Below are 20,802 nucleotides of genomic sequence, written 5' to 3' on the forward strand. Positions count from 1 at the left end.
AGTAAAGATTTGAAAGATTGCTAATATCCAGGGTTGATGAGAGTGGAAAAAAGGCACTTATTTACTGTTGAGGCAGAAATTGGTATGGCTGGCACAGAGCCAGATTGATAATACAGACTATATTAGAAGTAAAGATGTACATGGTTTTTGTCCCCAGAATTTCATGTCTTGGAGTTGATACTAAGGAAGTAATTGGACTGGTAAACAAAGATATTACTGCCAGGATTTTTATTCTTCACAACATTGTTGATAATAGTTGTTTTAAAAAACAAGGAGTTTTTGTCAAGAAAAAAAGCATGGAGCAGTTAGCAGTGATGATAGGTATCTATATTTATTAACATGGAAAGATTTTTTTTTTAATTTAAAAAATTGTTTACTTTCCTTGATTGATGTATAGTTGATTTACAATGTTGTGCTAGTTTCAGATGAGCAGCAAAGTAATTCATACACACACACACACATACACACACACACATATATGTATATTTATACTCTTTCATATTTCCATTCTAGGTTATTAAAAGATATTAAATATAGTTCCCTGTACTATATAGTAGGTCTTTGTTGTTAATTTTATAGAAAAGATCATTTTAAATGAACAAAGTAGTTTACAAAACTGTATAGGATATTCACATATTTGTCAGTCTGTTATATCTATCTTTGCACATGTGGAGAAAGGTTTGGAATAATATATATGTTATAAATGTTACAATGGTTGTGTTATAGATTTAAAACTTCAGTTATTAAGCAGGGGAACATAAGCATAATTGTCTTTATTTCTCTATAACTGAACTCATTTTGGCTTGTAAGTTCCTCATACTTATTATTTCCATTTGAAAACAACCTAGTCCCTTCTTGTTTAAAATGCAGCCAATTCATCTTGGGTGACTAACCACTGAGCCCTCCTTTTGTTTCCCCTGAGATTGATTGACAGCTTACACTGTCTTGAGGAGAAATGTTGGCAACTGTTCTCTCCTGGCCCTCCAGGTCCCCTCCCCCAAGTGTCACTCATCTTGCCTATCTTTACTATCTCATGTTGGCTACACAAGTATGACTTCTAATCCTCTCCAGGTCCTTGAAACTTTCACTGCTTCATCACCAACTGTGGGCTCTTGCGAGCCCACCCATCTTGTTAGAAATTAGAAAAAAAGCATAAAGCCAATCCTGATGGCCTCTGGGCTGTGGGGTGTGCTTGCTCTTCTGTACCAAGTCAAAGATGAAGGCATCTGCCCCATCACTTCATGGCAAATAGGTGGGGAAACAATGGAAACAATGACAGACTTTATTTTCTTGGGCTCCAAAATCACTGCAGATGATGACTGCAGCCATGAAATTAAAAGACACTTGCTCCTTGGAAGAAAAGCTATGACTAAACCTAGACAGCATATTAAAAAGCAGAGACATTACTTTGCCGATAAAGGTCCATCTAGTCAAAGCTATGGTTTTTCCAGTGGTCATGTATGGATGTGAGTGTTGGACCATAAAGAAAACTGAGCACTGAAGAATTGATGCTTTTGAATGGTGGTGTTGGATAAGACTCTTTAGAGTCCCTTGGACTGCAGGGAGATCAAGCCAGTCAATCCTTAAGGAAATCAGTCCTGAATATTCATTGAAAGAACTGATGCTGAAGCTGAAACTCCAATACTCTGGCCACCTGATGTGAAGAGCCAACTCATTGGAAAAGACCTTGATGCTGGGAAAGAATGAAGGCAGGAGGAGAAGGGGGTGACAGAAGATGAGATGGTTGGATGGCATCACCTCGTAAGTTTGAGCAGGCTCCTGGAGTTGGAACTGATTCTAAGGAAATAATTGGACTGGTAAACAAAGATGTTACTGCCACGATTTTTATTCTTTACAACATTGTTGATAATAGTTGCTTTAAAAAACAAAAAGGTTTTATCAAGAAAAAAAGCGTGGAGAAATTAGCAGTGATGCGTTGGAGTTGGTGATGGACAGGGAAGCCTGGCATGCTACAGTCCATGGGGTTGCAAATAGTCAGACATGACTGAACGACTAAACTGAACTGACTGACTGAGGGGCTCCCTCTGAGGCGGCCCCCAAGCCCTCCTACCTAGGTCCCTCCCAGAGTCCACTCTGATGTGTCCTCCTCAGGCCATACCCTGGCAACTGAAGAACAAGCCCCCCAGTCACTGGGGCCCTAACCCCTCCTGGAGCTTCTCCTTCTCACCTTCTTTTGGGAGTGCAGGGTGCTGAACACATCTCAGGGGCTCCCGTGTCTTAGCTGTAGGCTCTTCCTGCCAATTCTCTCCTCCCATAGCTGATCAGCTCCTGATCTTTTTTTTTTAAAAATTTATTTATTTGGCTGCATTGGGTCTTGGTTGTGGCACATGGGATTTTCATTGCATCATGTGGGATCCTTTGTCGTGGCACATGGGCTCCAGAGTGTGCGGGCTCAGTAGCTGCAGTGTACAGGCTTAGTTGCTCCATGGCATGTGGGATCTTAGTTCCCTGACCAGGGTTCGAACCTGCATCCCCTGAATTGCAAGGCAGATTATTAACCAGTGGGCCACCAGGGAAGTCCCAGTTCCTGACCTTTTGAATGAAGGCTCCTCTTCAGCTATCAGGAGCTCATTCTTATGTTTGCTTTCAGGGTTGACAGTTAATGCCTCCTCTTCTCCAGGCTGTAGATCTTCATCTTCCCAACCAAGCTTTTTTCAAAATGTAAAACACTCTTTGTCTCAGAGTGCTTGAACTTGTAATGGAAGTGATGACATTCAAGACAAAGGTCTGCTATAGATTTACAAAAAGACTTCTTTAGAACTTCAAATTCTGAGGCCAAGAGTTTGTGTCCAACATCCCTGCCCCAACAGCAGGTTGTATAATAAGCTTTGCCTGCTTGAACAGTGGAGCCATTCAGGGTAGAGCCAAAGTGTAGCTAGATGGACTGAAAAAGTCTGTAGTTCAGGGGCAAAGTCTCCATCCGCTATAGCTCTCTCCTGGGGCTGGTAGGATTGTGGGTGACTTCTACTCTTTTTTAGTCTGCAGTTTCTGAATTTTCTACAATAAACTTGTGGTTATTGTTGTTCAGTCACTAAGTCGTGTCTGACTCTTTGCGTCTCCATGAACTACAGCACACCAGGCTTCCCTGTCCTTCACTATATCCCTGAGTTCGCTCAGACTCGTGGTTGTTGAGTCGGTGATGCCATCCAACCTTCTCATTCTCTGTTGCCCCCTTCTCTCCTCTTGCCCTCCATCTTTCCCAGCATCAGGATCCTTTCCAAAAATGTGTATTTCTTTTATGATAGGAAATAAAATGACAATTCTTTTATAAGTGAAGGGACACTTTCATGTATCTAGGTCTTTAATGCTGAAGATTAATTTTGCAGGGTATATTTTGAGTTTGGGGACCCTAACCACCTCACCTCATCTCAGTGGAAGGACTCTTTGGTGGGGGTGGGGTCACAGGTAGGGATCAGGCTGGAAACAATGACAGGAGAAAGAGGCAACGTGGGCATCTCTTTCACCAACATGGAGCAGAGTGAGGCAGTCCCCAGCCCGGCTTACCTTCAGGGAGGGGCTGCGGCTTCCGCAGCATCTTAAAGGGCAGTGTGTTTCCTTTCAGGACAAGGAGATGGCACTTTGTTGGCATCATTACAGGCGCTGTGTTACATGGGAACCAATCCTCAGTGTGCCCAGCCCCAGGCGAGCTTTGAGGAGATAAATCACAGCAGGAATCAAGCCACCCTCACTTTTCTAACAAAAGTTGGAAGTTCAACAGTGCTGCAGTCCATGGGGTTGCAAAGAGTCACACACGGCTGAACACCAACCGTACAAAAAGATAAAAAGAAAACCCTCTTTTACGTCTTAACAAAAAGCAACAGGAAAACATTCACATACGAATGTGCCCAATCACCTTCCACCAGGATTGAGCCCCGCTGTGCCCACTTTCAACCACACCAGGGATTTCCTGATGTTTAAAAAAAGTTTAAGGATTTCATGTGTCTGTCTTTTCTGGGACTTTCTGTTCCCATTTTTTTATTCTTCTGAATTCTTAATTTTGTGGAAGTGTTAGCAGAGGGATTGTAAAAGCCAGTATCTCATGCGCATGGAGGTGGGAGTGAGGCCAGCACAGGATTCTCCCTCCACTGTCCCCTTGATGCCAGGACTTGGAGAAGGACTGGGGGCCCACGACAAGGTCCCCTCAGCCCAGTGAGAGTTGGGCTGGCTCTGGTGGGATGTGCAGGTGGCCCTGGGCCGGAAGCCCCGTGGGCATTCCTTGTCCAGAAGATGAGGCCTTGGCCACCCCTCACTCCCAAAGTGGACGGAAGTGCCTCTGGTTCCAGGCTGTGGTTAGAGATTAGACATACCAGGCTGACCCACGACTGAAGGTACCATCTGCAGGCCTGTGGCCTACCAGCCTCAGAGCCTTTGGAGGAAAGGAGATGGGGAAGGGGAGCCTGGGAATGAAGCCCACACTTCTCAGTGTGGGCAGGGCAGGGAGCCAGAGGTGGGGTCTAGTCATATGGAGAGTCGTGAAGACCACCTCACCCAGCTCTGCCTTTGTCACTGAGAAGAGTGAGGGCCAGAGACAGGTGGTGTGTCTTGGCTGGGGACCCTTGGCCAGGGGCTGGCAGAGTTCAGACCAGAGCCCAGGCCTTCTGTGCCAACCACTCCTCTTCCTGTTTCAATAAGGCTGGAAGGCCCAGCTCTTTCTGGCAGCTTCCTGACCTCCGCCCCCGCCTCCCGGCCCCAGCAGCTGGCATCAATGAGGAGGGATGACATTAAACTTGTCCCTGCAGGGAGGGTCTGAATTGTCACAGACACTTCCTCCCCACCACTTCCCCCAGGGGCTCGTGATTCTCCAGGGTGTCTGGAGCAGGCTGGACTCCCCTCCACCTGCAGATGGGCCCTGGGGCATGAGCTCCAGGAGGGTTGAGGTGGGGGGTTGCTCACTGTTTTATTCACACCTCTAGCCCTTGCTCTGAGAATGTGGCCTGGTCACAGATACTCATTGCGTTGTAAAAAAATGAGTGAAAAGAGATGAATACATGACCTTCATGTTGGGGGTCTTGCTCTGGGCAGAACTGTGAAGTCTGCTCTCAGGGGCGCTTCCGTCTCTGGAGGCACCTGACCCGCCCTTCTGTCCTAAGGGGTCACCTCTGACCTCTGACCCAGTGACACTGAGGGAGACTGGGAGGAGTCTCAGGTAGGAGGAGTCAGGCGATGGAGGAGTTCCTGGTATCTTTAGGGAGCAATGTCTGGTGTCCCCTGAGTTTCAGGAAAGGCAGGCCTTGGTGTAAGCACATTTGGTACTGAGGATCAGTGAGTACAGAGGGTGATCTGTGAGGGGAAAGCCATGCTCAGCCACGGAAGGTGCCTCTGGGCTGTGGGAGGGCCAGCAAGCTGGGAGCCGGGCCTGGCACTGAATGCCACTGGGATTCTGGGCAGGGGTATGAGTGGGTTTGAGAGAGGACAGTCGAGATGATGCTGCCGGGGCCCTCAGGAGCCTTGAGTTCAGCCTGTGAGGAGGAGGATGGAAGATTGGAGGCTGCCTCTTCCTGCTTGGGGACAGAAGAGCCCCCTGTCCCGATGAGGGTAGGACCGTCCCCCCTCCCATCAGTGGGAGTCTGGACTCACCTGCCATGGCTGTGCGTTCTCATCAGAAGTGGGGGCTGTAGAAACACTGGAGAGGACTGAACGGAGTCGCACATGTCCCCAGGGCCTGCCATGGGACAGTATTAGGGCCCTGAGGCCTCGCACCCCCAATTTCCAGCTCTAAGAGGTTGGGGAGGCTCCCCCCATCCCCGTAGGGGCAGCTCGCACTCCACCTGCCACCTGGCGAGAGCTCTTGGTGTGACCTTGTGGGTCCCTCAGGCCACCCTCCAAGCCACAGGCCTTCAGGGCTTGGAGCCGGAGGAGGGGCACACTTGCCCCAGGACACACAATCTGTACCCGCGCCCACCCCCAGTAAGCACACACTGCTCAGTGAACAACCCCGGTCCCAGAAAACACGTCAGACCACACTCGTTAACGCGGCCCCTCCCTTCCCTCAGTCCCTTCAGTCCTGTCTGACTCGTTGCAGCCCTCTGGACTGTAGCCCACCAAGCTCCTCTGTCCACGGGATTCTCCAGGCAAGAATACTGGAGTGGGTTGCCATTTCCTTCTCCAGGGGATCTTCCCGACCCAGGGACTGAACCCGGATCTCTTACGTCTCCTGCATTGGCAGGCGGGTTCTTTACCACTAGCACCACCTGGGAAGCCCCTTCCTTCCCATACGCCTCCCTTTTCATTCTTTTGTGGCTTTTTCTTGACTTCTCTGAGACTGCCTTGTCTATAGTAAAACAGGAGGGCACCTCCCAGTTGTGGGCTGGCACTCCTGGGGCTGCCCTGCACTAACTATGGAGTGGGGCTGGGGGTGGGGCAGACTCTGGGTGCTGAGGCAAGTCCTGGAACCAGCTGGCAGGGGTGAGCATACCTGGCAGGCCCTGTGGGCATCCCAGCCGCTGGACACCAGAGTCTGCAGCCGGGGTGCGTGCTCCTCCACAAACCGCTCACACTGAGGGAGGAGACAGACAAAGGGCTGGGTGGATGCAGGCCCGGGGCAGGGCCCTCCTGCCTTACCGTCTGGCCTCCCCACTTATCTGGATCCCCTCAGAGCTCCCTGGGCCTGGTGTAGGTCCAGCCCTTGGCCCCTAGTAAGCAACTCAAGACTGAACAAGCTGCTGGGTGGAAATGGGGGTTTCCGTCAGGAAAACCAGGGACCTCGGAGATGGAGACTGAGGGGCAGGATCTTGGCCCCATCCTTCCCTCCCCTCTCCATTTCAGTTCTGGAAGCCACCCTGAAGTTCATCTGGTCCTAGAGACCTGAGGAGGGGAGCACTATGCGGAAAGCAGCCTTCTCCAGGAGTCAGCAGGCGTGTCACCCACTCTCAGAGAACACCAGGGCTCCGGGACCCCAGGCCCAGGCCTCTCCTGCTGGTGGCTTGGTCCCCACTGAGTCACACTGGGAGAAGCCCCGGGGCAGGGACAGGACTGGGACCTGGAGAGGAGGCCAGGCCTTCTCTTGCTCAGTTGGCCCTGGCATTTCTCATCTCCTGGCAGATGACTGGGCCTCTCTCCTGGTCCATAAGGGAGGCCTGCTTGTCCTCCTGAGTCCATGCCCCTGGTCCAGAGACGTCTCCTGACCTTTTGCCCTAAGTTACAATGACATCATTGTTTGGCCTGCGTCCTCTCTGCATCTGAGCACCTTAAGGGCAGAGGTCCAGCCCACTCTGTGTGTCTCTGTCTGGGAAACCTGTCTTGGACCCAACCTTCCACCTCGGGCAGCCCCTGGGTTCCGAGCCCCCCCAACACGCCTGCCCCTCACCTTTTGCTTGTCCAGCCAGGTGCCCAGGCAGGCCTGGCGCATTGCCTGTGGCATGGCCTGCTCACTGCTGTTCCCTGCCTGGGTGGTCACAAACACGCAGAGCTGGCACTCAGAGTCTTGTGGTAGCCATTCTCCAGGCAGGGACCCCAGGGCAGGGAGGGCTAGAGAGAAAAAACAGCCGCGTTTCTGCTCTCACTGGCGCAGTGCAGGTGGACCCGAGAAGGGGAGGGTCGTGCAGGGCTGTGGTTGGCAGGGGAGGGGATGGGAGCGGGTGACGTGCAGGGGCTAGGGCGGCAGGCTCACCTGGGCCAGCACTGTCCTCGCTGGAGCACCGGAGGACAGCGCCGCAGACCAGCTGGGGCAGCATGCGGCCTAGCAGCGTGTCCAGGAGGATGACAGCGTAGCGCTCAACCAGACACTGGCAGATGCCGCCCACCAGCAGGGGTACCACGTGGCACACCTGGGCCACAGTCATGGCCAGTACACCCTGGGGTGGGGGCCGAGAAAGGACAGGGTGGGACCTTCCCCCGAAAGACCTGCTCAGGGCGCTTTGTAGACCTTCCCTGGAGGCCTTGGAGAATTATGTTGTTTGCAGACAGACACTGAACACCAGGGGGACTTGTCCAGAGTCACTGAGCTGGTGCGAGAACCAGGCCACAGACCCCCAGTCTGACTTTAAAGACTCTGGAATTGTTGAAATTCCGGAGTTTCCCAGAGAGGTGGATATTGCTCAGGCCACATGGCAGCCTGGGGCAGAGGCAGAACCAACCCGAGTCTTCTCCCTCCTGACCTCGTGGTGCCATGCTTCCCCCACAGGTGGACAAGCTCCTGTCTGTGGCTCCCAGAGTCAAGAAGTCCCTGGTTTCAGGAGCCCCATGGGGAAGTAAGGAATTCCCCCACCCCACCCCCGCTTTGATTCCAAACACAACCTCCCTGCTGAAGAGCAAGGAGAGAGGGTGCAGGCATGCTTATTCCTCTACTCCTTTATTCATTCAGCCAATTCATGTAAAGAACTTACATACATGAAATAAGCTACAAGGATCTACTGCACATCTCAGGGACTATAGCCAATATTTTATAATAACTATAAATGGATTATAACCTTTGAAAGGTGTGAATCACTATGTTGTACACTTGTGAGTTATATAATATTGTACATCAACTATGTTTGTGTTACTTCAGTCATGTTCGATTCTTTGCGACGCTATGGACTATAGCCTGCTAGGTTCTTCTATCCATGGGATTTCTCAGGCAGGAATACTGGAGTGGGTTGTCATTTCCTCCTCTAGGGGGTCTTCTCGACCCAGGGATTGCACCTGCATCTCCTGCGTCTCTTGCATTGCAGCCAGATTTTTACCTGCTGAGCCATCAGGAAGCCTTGTACAGCAACTATACTTCAATTTTTTAAAAAGGACCGATATGTGGCAGGCTGGCCTGGGCCCTGTTCCTGCCTGAAGCCCCCGCTGTCCCTCAGCATCAGGATGGCCAAGGAAAGAGTAGAAAAGGGGGACATATATATTTTGGGGATGTGACACCTTCCAAATGACACATCTCACCATAAGGACCCATTTTGCTTGCATCAGATCCCACACTCATCCTCTCCTGCTATGATGAGGGACCCCAGCTTTGTCAAAGGCTAGCCATCTCCTGTGCACAGGGTCCACCCTGCATCCCCCTCTGTTCTGCTTCATTGCTTCTCCCTCTTGCCCTTCCCTGTCATCAGCATGTGAACATGCTAAAATACTTCTGTCATTAAAACCCCTCACCCATCTTGGGGCTTCCCTGGGAGTCCTATGGCTAAGACTCTGCTCTCCCACTGCAGGGGCTGCGGGTTCAATCCCTGGTCAGGGAACTAAGATCCCACAGGCCAAAAAGTAAAAAAAGAAAACCAAAAAAAAAAAAAAAAAAAAACAAAATCTCACCCATCTGCTCTTCCCTTCCCAGAAAAACTTCAAAAAGAGTTGTCGATACTGAATGCTGTAGTTCTGTCTCTGGAACTCCTCCAAAAGAGCTTTCAAGGTCACCAGCAACCCCCTGGTCATGGCTTGTCGACCCCTCAGCAGATTTCACCCCAGGGACCACTCCCTCCATGCTGAAGTGCTTTCTTTTCTCAGGCTCTACATCCTCACGCTGTGGTGTCCCCACCTCCCTGGCTGTCCCTCCTCAGGCTCTTTTGCTGGCTTTTTCCTCTTCTTCCACCTGGTCCACTCCACATCCCTGAATTTAAATCTTGGATTTAAACCTTGTCTGTAGCCATGACTGACGTCTCTGGACCTGGCCAGCGATCTGGCAGGCTGCCTGCTTGTCGCCTCCTCCCGTATGTTGTACAGGCGACTTGAACTTATCACAGCCAGGAGAGAAGTCCTAATTTTTCTGCCCAGACCTGTTCCTTCTCAAATCCACCCATCTCAGCGCGGGGTGGGGGGCATTCCAAAGAGCCTGTCGCTCAAGCCAAAGTCCATAGAGTCATGGCTGACTCCCCACTTGTCTTCACGCCCCTGGTGCCCTCCATCACCAATCCTGCAAAGCCCACCTCCCAGACAGACCCCAGTCCCCCTGCTAGTTCCAGGCCCACCGTGTTTCCTGCCATGGTCTCCTAAGGACTCGCTTTGCCCTCCTTTTTCCCTCCCTTCTGCCTGATACCATCTTCAAACACCAGGAGAGAGATCTTGCTAAAGTGTAAATCCGGTTATGGCTCCTCCTGCCTGAAACACTTCCACAGCTGTGTACTGCCTTCAGAAGAAAGCCCAGGGCTTTCCTAATGGCTGAGTGGTAGAGAATCCATCTGCCAGTGCAGGAGCCACGGGTTTGCTCCCTTCCCTAAGAAGATCCCACATGCCTCGGAGCAACAAAGCCCATGTGCCACAACTATTGAGCCCGTGCTCTGCAACAAGAGAAGCTGCCAAAGTGAGAAGCCTGAGCACTGCAGCTGGAGAAAAGCCTGTGCAGCCACAAAGACCCAGTGTAGCCAAAAACAAACAAATAAATAAAATTGTAAAAAAGAAGAAGTGGAACAAAGCCCAGGGTCCCTTCACTTGGCCTACCCTCTGCTCCCTTCTCAACCTCTCCCCGCAGGCTGCATGCTGCAGCCCAAGCTCGTTCTGCTTAAGACCCTTTGCCCTTCGGTCCTTGTTGTTCCCCAGGTCCCAACTTAACCATCACCTCCTCGGGGACACTTCCTGACCAACCATCCCACCCCCCATTCTCCTGTTGCTGTTCCTTCCCTCCTCTGTCTTAATTCTCTGCTTTGAACTCATCACTACCTGAAAAAATTCTCTCCCACCGCAATGCAGACTCAGGAGGGTGGACATGCCGTCAGTGAGCAGGTGGCCATACTGGTCCCATCTGAGACAGGGCAGGTTTCTCCTCACTTGGGCCCCCTTTCAGGGCAGGGCTGTTGGGTGATGGTCACTACAAAGTTTGGAAGGCTACATGTTCAGTGTGGGCAAGGATGGGGTGTCCATCTAATGCTTCTTTTGTAAAATGAAAGCACCTTTTCTTGCTTTCTTCCTTCCCGTCTTTTCCTCTCTCTTCCTTTCTCTTTCTCTCCCTTTCTTTCTCTGTCTCTTTTTTCTTCCTTCCTTTCTTCCTTTCTCTCTCCCTCTTTCTTTCTCTCTTTTTCTTTCTTTCTTTCCCAGCAATTTGGTATAGATTTTACTGGAACAATGTTTCACTTTGTTTCTGATACATACATATCCCAACCCTCAGGCTGAATAGAAAACTTGAAAGCACCATTTCCACAAAGACAGCTGAGATTCTTTTCTGTATTTTGACACCTGGCATAGTGCCTGGAGGGCTTCCCTGGTGGCACAGAGGTAAAGAATCTGCCTGTCAATGCAGGAGACCTAAGAGACACAGGTTCAATCCCTAGGTCAGGAAGATCCCCTGGAGAAGGGAATGGCAACCCACTCCAGTATTCTTGGCCAGAGAATTCCATAGACAGAAGAGCCTGGTGGGCTACAGTGTGGAGTCGCAAAGAGTCGGACACGACTGAGTGACTGAGAACACACGCGTAGTGCCTGGCACATGGTGAGGGCTTCACAATTGTTGAAGAAACTCTAGTCCTGGCACTTAGAGGCCCAGCCCGAGTGCAGGGTGCCTTGGGTGGGAACATTGCACATGGCACCCCTCCTAACTTCTGAGGAGGGATGGGGGAAGTGGAGCAGTGGGGAGCCCTGTGGCCTGGACAACTCACCTTGGGAATCACAGCCTGGATCCGTTTGATCAGAGTCCGGCAGAGCCAGCAGATGGGGAGGGGGATGGGGAACCGCTGCTGGGAGAGGTCCTGGCGGAAGAATCAAGCTGGAGGCAGGCTGGACAGCAGGCTCGCCTGGGCTCTGCTCACCAGCCTTGCCTCCATCTCCTCTCCTCCTGCTCCCGCCTTAGGCCCTGTCAGTAGTTGCTGGTGCCCTTCCCGTCTCTGCCCCTCCCAGGTCAAGTGCTCCCGGGCCCCAGGGCCTCAGCTATGGCCCTGGCGCTCTGGATCCCCACCTCACCTGTGTCTGAGGCCCAGGCTTAGCCTGGGGGGCCTCTGGCAGCAGGGGGAGAACCAACATGTCCTGCAGACGGCCCCATGGTTCTGGCCCCTGCCCCGGCTCTGGGTGTCTGGGCTTGCATAGGCCCACGTGCTGACAGATGAACTTCGGGTTCTAGGGCACAACACAGGGTGAGGGGGTGATTAGGGTGGGGGAGGGAACCCCACTCCTGCTCAGTCTGGCTCAAGGATTCTGAAACCAGGCCACTGTCTTTGGCCTGGAATGAAGGGAGCAGACTGGTGTGGGGTTGTGGTTTAAGATTCTGTGGAGGGGATGGGGGATACCAAAGGCAGAGAGGGAGGTCATGTGGGGGCTTTGGGGCACTTGTCTGAGGATGTGTGTGAATGAGTGTGAGCATGGATGTTTGTGAGGATGAATGAGTATAAGTACATGAGACTGTGTCTTTTGTGTGAGTGTGCAGATGATGTGTTTTTGTTTTGTTTTTTTTTTTCTGGAGGAGAAACTCACATTTTATTAGGCAAATTGTTATTCCTTATGCATTTTCTGTAATAAGCCTTTAGACCCACATATTAAACAACATGGGAGCTGCCTTTCCTTAATCAAGAATGTGAATTGTGGATTCAAAGGACAGAGGTCAAAATCAAAGCTTGACCATTTATTATCTGTGTATCTTTGGGTATTTATGTGTTCAGTCATATCCATGGGACTGACTGTACCCCTCCAGGCTCCTCTGTCCATGGAATTTTCCAGGCAAGAATACTGGAGTTTGTTGCCATTAACTACTCCAGGGGACCTTCCTGACCCAGGGATCAAACCTGTGTCTCTTGCATCTCCCGTGCTTGCAGGAAGATTCTTTACCACTGGAGCCACCAAGGCTTCCCTGGTGGCTCAGTGGTAAAGAATTCACCTGCAGTGCAGGAGATTGGGGTTTGATCCCGGGGTCAAGAAGTTCCCCTGGAGAAGGGAATGGCAACTCACTCGGGTATTCTTGCCTAGAAAATTCTGTGGACAGAGGAGCCTGGTGAGCTATAGCCCACAGGGTTGCAAAGAGTCAGACACAACTGGGTGACTAAGGACACATTCTTGGGTGTTAACTTCTATGAAGCAGTTGTTGGAAGATTCCTTTAATTACAGTATTTTAAGGACTTAAAGCTTAGAGCCTACTCGGAGTTAGCACCAAGTAAAATGTTATTCTTGTGGGATGGTGTGAGTTTTACCTGAGACTATGTGTCTGTAGTATGGATTTGTGACCCAGTGTACGTTTGTATGAAGAGTGTGAGGGTGTGTGTAGGTGTTTGTAAGTGGGCAGGCCCACTGTGTATAGCTTAGTAGGTGGGGCTGTGATCTGGGCACCAGCTGAGGGGCATTGAATTTCCTGGACTGGGTGTGGGTAGGATGCGCGCATGTGTGTATCTGTGTGTGTGTGTCTGTGAGTACCACATGTGGGGGTAACTCTGGAAAAGGGCAGGCATGGAGGCTGTGAGGGAGGCAGCCTGGAGGCGAGGTGGGCAGGCCTCACCATCCGGCTCTGGAAGTAGTCAACGATCAGAGGGAAGTAGGTGTCCAGCAGGTGACGACACTGGGGCACCAGAAGTTTCAGCGGAAGGACATCGCACTCCTGCTCCAGGAATTTGCGCACTGTGTCCTGGGAGGCAGGCCAGAGAGAGGACCGTTAGCCCGGGCTCTCTGAGGTCTGCCCCATCTGAGCCCCTGGAATGGGGCCACTGCCCAGCTGACTGGTCACCTTCTCCCAGGGCCCTGGAGTTGGGAGGGTGCTAAAGGAGCTGTGTGGTTGGGCACAGGCAGGGTAGCTCCCCTTAGGAAAGACTGTGATGCTGAGATCACTCCCAGAGCCCTCTCCTGACCAGGAGACCCCTGGTAAACCCAGGCATCACCTCCAGCCTGGAGATGCTCCTTTAAGAGGCTTACCTCTTCTTCCATCTCTTACCCTCCAAGCTTCAATTCAGGGCCTGGGCCTCATTACCTGGAAAATGGCCTCCTTGGCCATCTTGGTGAGGATGCGGGAGATGTCCTCACATTCCTGGCACAGGTCATCCTGAGGAGAGGGCCCCAAGGTGGAGCACGTGATGGGGGGCATGCTCCCAGCTCAGGTGGCTAAGGCTGACAGGGCTCTCCAGGACACAGGCAAGTGTCCATGATCCCACGCCATCACATTCATCCCATCCCATCCCATCCCACCCTGTCCATCCCATCCCATCCCATCCCACTCATCCTACCCCATTCATCCCATTCCATCCCATCTCACCCCATCCCATCCAATCTCATTTATCCCATCCATCTCATCCCATCCCATCCTATCTCACCCCATCCATCCCATCCCATTCATCCCACCCCACCCTATCCATCATATTCTATCCAATTCCACTCCATCCCATCCTATCCCCTGCAGGGGCTCCAATCCATCAGGCACATCCAGAGTCTACCCAGGACCCTTTACCCCGAGCCCTTTTGTCTCCCTACGTCCTTGGGTAGTACTCACGGCTTCCACATGTCCCCAGACTTCCTGAAGGCAGTGCCCTAGGGCTCTGCACTGCAATGCTTGCTCCAGACTTTGGCACCAGAACTCGGGACCCTGGGCACAGGCCAGGGAGTAGGTGGTCCCAGCAGCTGCTGTTTGAAGCCAGAGAAACCTTGGGATCCATGCCACACCTGGTGCACTGGCCTCTCCCAAACTCCACACCTAATTTTACTGGGATGCATGGCTCTTAAACCTGCTCGAGTCAGACAGCTCTGGCTTCTACTTGCTCTGTGTGTGTATGCTAAGACTCTTCAGTCATGTCCGACTCTTTGAGGCCCTTTGAACTGGAACCCGCCAGGCTTCTCTGTCCCTGGGTTTATCCAGGCATGAATACTGGAGTGGGTTGCCATGCCCTTCCCCAGGGGATCTTCCTGACCCAGGGATTGAACCCATGTCTCTTGCATCTCCTACACTGGCAGGCGGGTTCTTTACTACAACATCGCCTGGGAAGCCCTCTACCTGCTCTAGTGCCCAGCAGCTGTGTGACCTCGGACAAGCCCTGGAATCTCTGAGTCAAGGCTCCCTCATCTTTAAAATGAGGATAATGTCCAGACTAAGGATAATGCTTGCGACAGAGCCAGGGCTCAGTGAATGGTGCAGAAGTTTGCAATGCCCCCTCCACACCTAGCTCCGGGGGGTGGGGAGGCAAGGGGAGACTGGGGGGACTCACCAGTGCCTGGACCACAGAGTGTGGCCAGCAGCAGCAGCCATGGCAGCAGGTGTGACTTGGCCATGACACCTCCACAGCCTGGACACCCTGCTTGGGGCGGGGGCCCTTATAGCTGGGGGCTGGGGTCTGGGGGCAGGGCTCTGTGGGAGCAGTGGTGACCTCAGTGTTTGCTTTTGCCCTAGAGAGCCCTTCAGATGCTTTGATCCCCACCTCTTCCCAGCAGTGACACTCCTACCTGTCCCCATGATCGCCCCCACGCTGCCGTATCCTGCCCGATGAACTTCCCTGCTCCCATTGCTGCCCTCCCACCCCCAACACACACATTCTTCCTCTCAGGGGCCTGGACTCCCTCCAGCCTGGGGGCTCTTGATCCTTCACATCCAATCCCATCTCCCTGGGTTATGGAAGGGAAACTGAGACAGGACCAGAGTAGCTAGGGTGACTCCCCTCCCTTCTCTACCCGGGGCCTCTCTGGCCTCCTCTACTCTTGAGCAATGACTCTTAAGAGCTTCCTGCCTGGCTCTTGACCAGGGGCAAGCCCTGGAGGGGCGAGTCTGGAGGTGGCCACCTACCCCCCACTCTCTCCTTATTCTTTCCTCCAGAAAACTCCTCTGCTTCTCTGAGAACACGGCCAGCGTCAGTCACAAGAGCATTTACATGAAGCAAAGAGAAGAAAAAAAACCAGTGTCCCAAGTATCTGAGACAAGGGTCACAGCTTGGCAGTTTAGGGGGAAGAAACTCCTACGCAGATGCCTGGTCAGGCCCCCCTGGGCAGCGCACATCCCAGAATAAGCTGACCACCCACGAGGGGCAGACACGAGGGTTGAGAGCAAGGAGTCAGGCGCTGGCTCGTGGCCACCACTGTGGCCACCAGTGTGGCTGAGTCCTGGGGTGCCCTCTCCAGCAGAGGATCACGGGTGCTACTTCTGGCTCGGGCAAGTGGGAATCAGTACCACTGGACTCAGGATAGCCGAATGACTCTCAAGGTCCCACAGGGGTTCGGGCAGTTTCTGTTGGCCTCAAGCCCTCATCAGTATGACAAATGGTTGCTAACAGGGGAGTCGACCAAGAGTGTGTGTAAATGTGTGACAAAGATGGGTCCCCATGATTTCCATTCCTCCCAAGAAGGTGGGACTGGTGAGTGTTTATAACAGAGGAGCTGCCCTGGGCACACTCAGGACTGCCCTAGCCGCAGAGGGTGGGGGCTGCCTCCGGGGTATTGGTCAGGGTGTCTAACTGCCTTCTTGCTCACAGCACACCGCAGGGCAGGCTGGTTCAGTGGGGAGGCTCAGGGTCATGCTGTCACTCTGGGGCCCAGGCCCATCCTTCCCCTTGTTCTACTGTTCCTCAGGGCTTGGGGTCCTCCCCTGGTTCCTCTGTATCTGGACAGCAGAAGGTGGGTGGGTGGGGAGAGTTGAGGATCAGGCCCAAGGGTAGCCTTCATTTCTGCTCCCAGTTCATGGGCCGGGACTCCATCACACTGTCCTACTTAATGGTGGGAAGGCTGGGAGACCCCAGGCTCCCGGGCACCCAGGGGAATAGGACCTGGGGTTGGACACATGGCATTGTCTCAGATCCACCATGCTGAAAACAATACTGTGTGTTCTGGGGGGGGTTCTGGATAGTGTGTCCATGGCTTCCATCAAAACCTCAAAGAGCTGCTCTCGCCTTCTGAGATAGCCCATGCTCTATCTGTGGAGTATGTTTCTCTCTAAATAAATCCACTTCTTACCTTTCACTTTGTCTCTCACTGAATTCTGTCTGCAATGAGACATCAAGAATCTGAGCTTCATTAAGTCCTGAAACTAGGCACTATGGATGCTTGCTGCTCTGGACTCACATCCTCTTGACATGGTAACTCAAGACGAAGGGGAGTCTCTTCCAGGGTTCATGAATTAATCTCAGGGAAGCCTACATTTGGCTCTAATTAGGTCACATGTTTCCAAACCAATTGCTATGGCAGGAGGATAAAGTTGGCCTAGGCCGCTTCTGTGGGTGGAGCAGGGGTGGGGGCCAGGGAGAATTTCCATTTTACAAGGTGACCAAATGTCTCAGGCATTTACCTTGAAGTAAAGATACTGAAACCCCTTCAAGTGTGAGAAGTTAACTCGTATGCTGCCCCTAAGCATATAGACCCCAGATAAGCTGGACCTGAAGATTAATGATGCTGACTCCCAATTGCTTCACCACAAATTCATCAGAAGAAAGTCCACGAGCTGACCACACCCTTTCCTATAAACCATTGTATGAATTGTATGTATAGTATGAACCATTACTATAAAACTTATCACCATTTTCTCCAAGTTAGGACATACAGTTTTTGAGGCTGGAGCCCACTGTGTCCCCCTTTGCCTGGAAAAGTAATAAAGTTATTCTCTTCTACTTCAGCCCCCATTCACCCCCAAATCCTCAAAGAGAGGTCTGAGTCAGCACACTCTATAGAGCTGCGATCCAAGAGGATAAAATAAACACACAAAACCAGCCATTGGCTGAGCTGCCCTGGCCCAGGGCAGGGGTGAGATTGTTGGCCTCATGGTCCCTGGATGGGTCTCTGGTTTTTCTTGCTTTGATGTTACCTGAATCTCAATCTCTGATTAAAATTTTACTTCTCAGGGGTGGGAGGAGGGAGGAGTGGGTGAGCAGTTTGGGGTTAGTAGATGCAAACTATTATATATAGAATGGATAAAAAACAAAATCCTACTGTACGGAACAGGGAACTATCTTCAACATCTTGTGATAAACCATAATGGAAAACAATATTAAAAAAATGTACACGTGTATAACTGAGTCACTTTATTGTACAGCAGAAACTAACACAACATTGTAAATCAACTCTCCTTCAATGAAAAATAAATTAAAAAAGAGAAAAGAAACAAAAAAAAAATAAAAGGAAAAGAAAGAAAATAATATTGGACTTTTACAGGGAGAGTCTGCATAGATGTGCTCTACAGCTAGTTGTCCTGACCCTCTTATTTTTTGTTTTTACCTATTTATTTTGTATTGAAGAATAGCCAGTTAACAGACAATGTTGTGATAGTTTCAGGTAAACAGCAAAGGGACTCAGCGATACAAATACATGAATCCATCTCCCCTAAACTCCCTTCCCATCTAGGCTGCAAAATGACATTGAGCAGAATTCCTTGCTGGTTATCCGTTTTAAACAGTGGTGTGTACACAATCATCCCAAACTCCTTAACTATCCCTTCCCCCTATCCTCCTCACCCACCCAAACCCTGAAACCACAAGTTTGTTCTCTAAGTCTGTGAGTCTCTTTCTATTTTGTAAGTTCATTTCTATCATTTCTTTTTAGATTCCACATATAAGGGATGTCATACAATGTTTCTCCTTCGCTGTCTCACTTATTTCACTCATCATGACATTCTCTAGGTCCAACCATGTTGCTGCAAATGGCATTAGTCTATTCTTCTCAATGGCTTAGTAATATTCCATTATATATATATATACCACATCTTCTTTATCCATTCCTCTGTCGATGGACATTTAGGTTGGTTCTATGTCTTGGCTGTTGTAAACAGTGCTACAATGAACCCTAGGGTGTATGCCTCCTTTTGGATCATGTTTTTTTCTAGATATATGCCCAGGAGTGGGATTGCAGGGTCATACAGAAGCTCTATGTTTAGTTTTTTAAGGAACCTCCATACTGTTCTTCATAGTGTCTGTATTAATTTACATTCCCACTAAGATGGGCTCAATAAAGGACAGAAATGGTAGGGACCTAACAGAAGCAGAAGATATTAAGAAGAGGTGGTAAGAATACACAGATGAACTATACAAAAAAGATCTTCATGACCCAGATAATCACGATGGTGTGATCACTCACCTAGAGCCAGACAGCCTGGAATGTGAAGTCAAGTGGGCCTTAGAAAGCATCACTATGAACAAAGCTAGTGGAGGTGATGGAATTCGAGTTGAGCTATTTCAAATTATAAAAAATGATGCTGTGAAAGTGCTGCACTTAATATGCCAGCAAATTTGGAAAACTCAGCAGTGGTCACAGGACTGGAAAAGGTCAGTTTTCATTCCAGTCCCAAAGAAAGGCAATGCCAAAGAATGCTCAGACTACCACACAATTGCACTCATCTCACACGCTAGTGAAGTGATGCTTAGAATTCTCCAAGCCAGGCTTCAGCAATACGTGAACCGTGAACTTCCAGATGGTCAAGCTGGTTTTAGAAAAGGCAGAGGAACCAGAGATCGAATTGCCAACATCTGCTGGATCATCAAAAAAGCAAGAGAGTTCCAGAAAAACATCTATTTCTGCTTTATGACTATGCCAAAGCCTTTGACTGTGTGGATCACAATAAACTGTGGAAAATTCTGAAAGAGATGGAAATACCAGACCACCTGACCTGCCTCTTGAGAAACCTGTATCAGGTCAGGAAGCAACAATTAGAATTGGACATGGAACAACAGTCTGGTTCCAGATAGGAAAAGGAGTATGTCAAGGCTGTGTATTGTCACCCTGCTTATTTCACTTATATGCAGAGTTCATCATGAGAAACACTGGGCTGGAGGAAGCACAAGCTGGAATCAAGGTTGCCAGGAGAAATATCAATAACCTCAGACATGCAGATGACACCACCCTTATGGCAGTAAGTGAAGAGGAACTAAAAAGCCTCTTGATGAAAATGAAAGAGGAGAATGAAAAAGTTGGCTTAAAGCTCAACATTCAGAAAACTAAGATCATGGCATCTCGTCTGATCACTTCATGGGAAATAGATGGGGAAACAGTGGAAAAAGTGTCAGACTTTATTTTTCTGGGCTCCAAAATCACTGCAGGTGGTGATTGCCACCATGAAATTAAAAGACGCTTACTCCTTGGAAGGAAAGTTAGCATATTAAAAAGCAGCGACATTACTTTGTCAACAAAGGTCCATCTAGTCAAGGCTATGGTTTTTCCAGTGGTCATGTATGGATGTGAGAGTTGGACTATAAAGAAAGCTGAGCACCAAAGAACTGATGCTTTTGAACTGTGGTGTTGGAGAAGACTCTTGAGAGTCCCTTTTACTGCAAGGAGATCCAACCAGTCCATCCTAAAGGAGATCAGTCCTGGGTGTTCATTGGAAGGACTGATGTTGAAGCTGAAACTCCAATACTTTGGCCACCTGATGCGAAGAGCTGACTCATTTGAGAAGACCCTGATGCTGGGAAAAATTGAGGGCAGGAGGAGAAGGGGATGACAGAGGATGAGATGGTTGGAGGGCATCACTGACTCAGTGGACATGAGTTTGAGTAAACTCCGGGAGTTGGTGATGGACAGGGAGGCCTGGCATGTTGCAGTTTATGGGGTTGCAAAGAGTCGGACTTGACTGAGCGACTGAACTGAACTGACTGTGTATGAGGGTTCCTTCTCTCTGCATCCTCTCTAGCATTTATTGTTTGTGGATTTTTTGGTGATAGCCATTCTAGCTGATGTGAGGTGATAGCTCATAGTTTTTATTTGCATCTCTTTAATAATTAGTGATGTTGAACATTTTTCATGTGCCTCTTGGCCATCTGTACGTCTTCTTCTTTTTTTTTTAGTAACAAATTTTTTTGATTTCATTATTTTTTTCACTAGTTAATTAATTAATTTTTGGCTGTGCTGAGTCTTTGTTGCTGTGTGGGCTTTCTCTAGCTGTGGGCAGCAGGGGCTATTCTCTACTAATAGTTGTAGTGTGAGGGCTTCCATTGTGGTGGCTTCTCTTCTTGCAAAACTTGGGCTCTAGGGAGCTTGGGCTCAGTAGTTGTGGTGCCTGGGCTTAGTTTC

General features: G+C 50.2%; 1 protein-coding gene across 1 annotated transcript; it reads right to left on the reverse strand.

Moving 5' to 3' along the window:
* Positions 1–5,620: 5,620 nt before the first annotated feature.
* Positions 5,621–15,096, reverse strand: SFTPB (surfactant protein B). Its single transcript, XM_061156268.1, has 10 exons — positions 15,033–15,096; positions 14,324–14,451; positions 13,808–13,879; positions 13,343–13,468; positions 11,824–11,976; positions 11,523–11,612; positions 7,631–7,814; positions 7,328–7,488; positions 6,437–6,517; positions 5,621–5,683 (listed from the first exon to the last, which is right to left on the reverse strand). Exons 1-10 carry the CDS (start codon positions 15,094–15,096, stop codon positions 5,621–5,623), a joined length of 1,122 nt encoding a protein of 373 aa, XP_061012251.1.
* Positions 15,097–20,802: the final 5,706 nt, after the last annotated feature.

This window comes from Dama dama, chromosome 11 (assembly GCF_033118175.1).
Source record: "Dama dama isolate Ldn47 chromosome 11, ASM3311817v1, whole genome shotgun sequence".
Taxonomy (NCBI): Eukaryota; Metazoa; Chordata; class Mammalia; order Artiodactyla; family Cervidae; genus Dama; species Dama dama.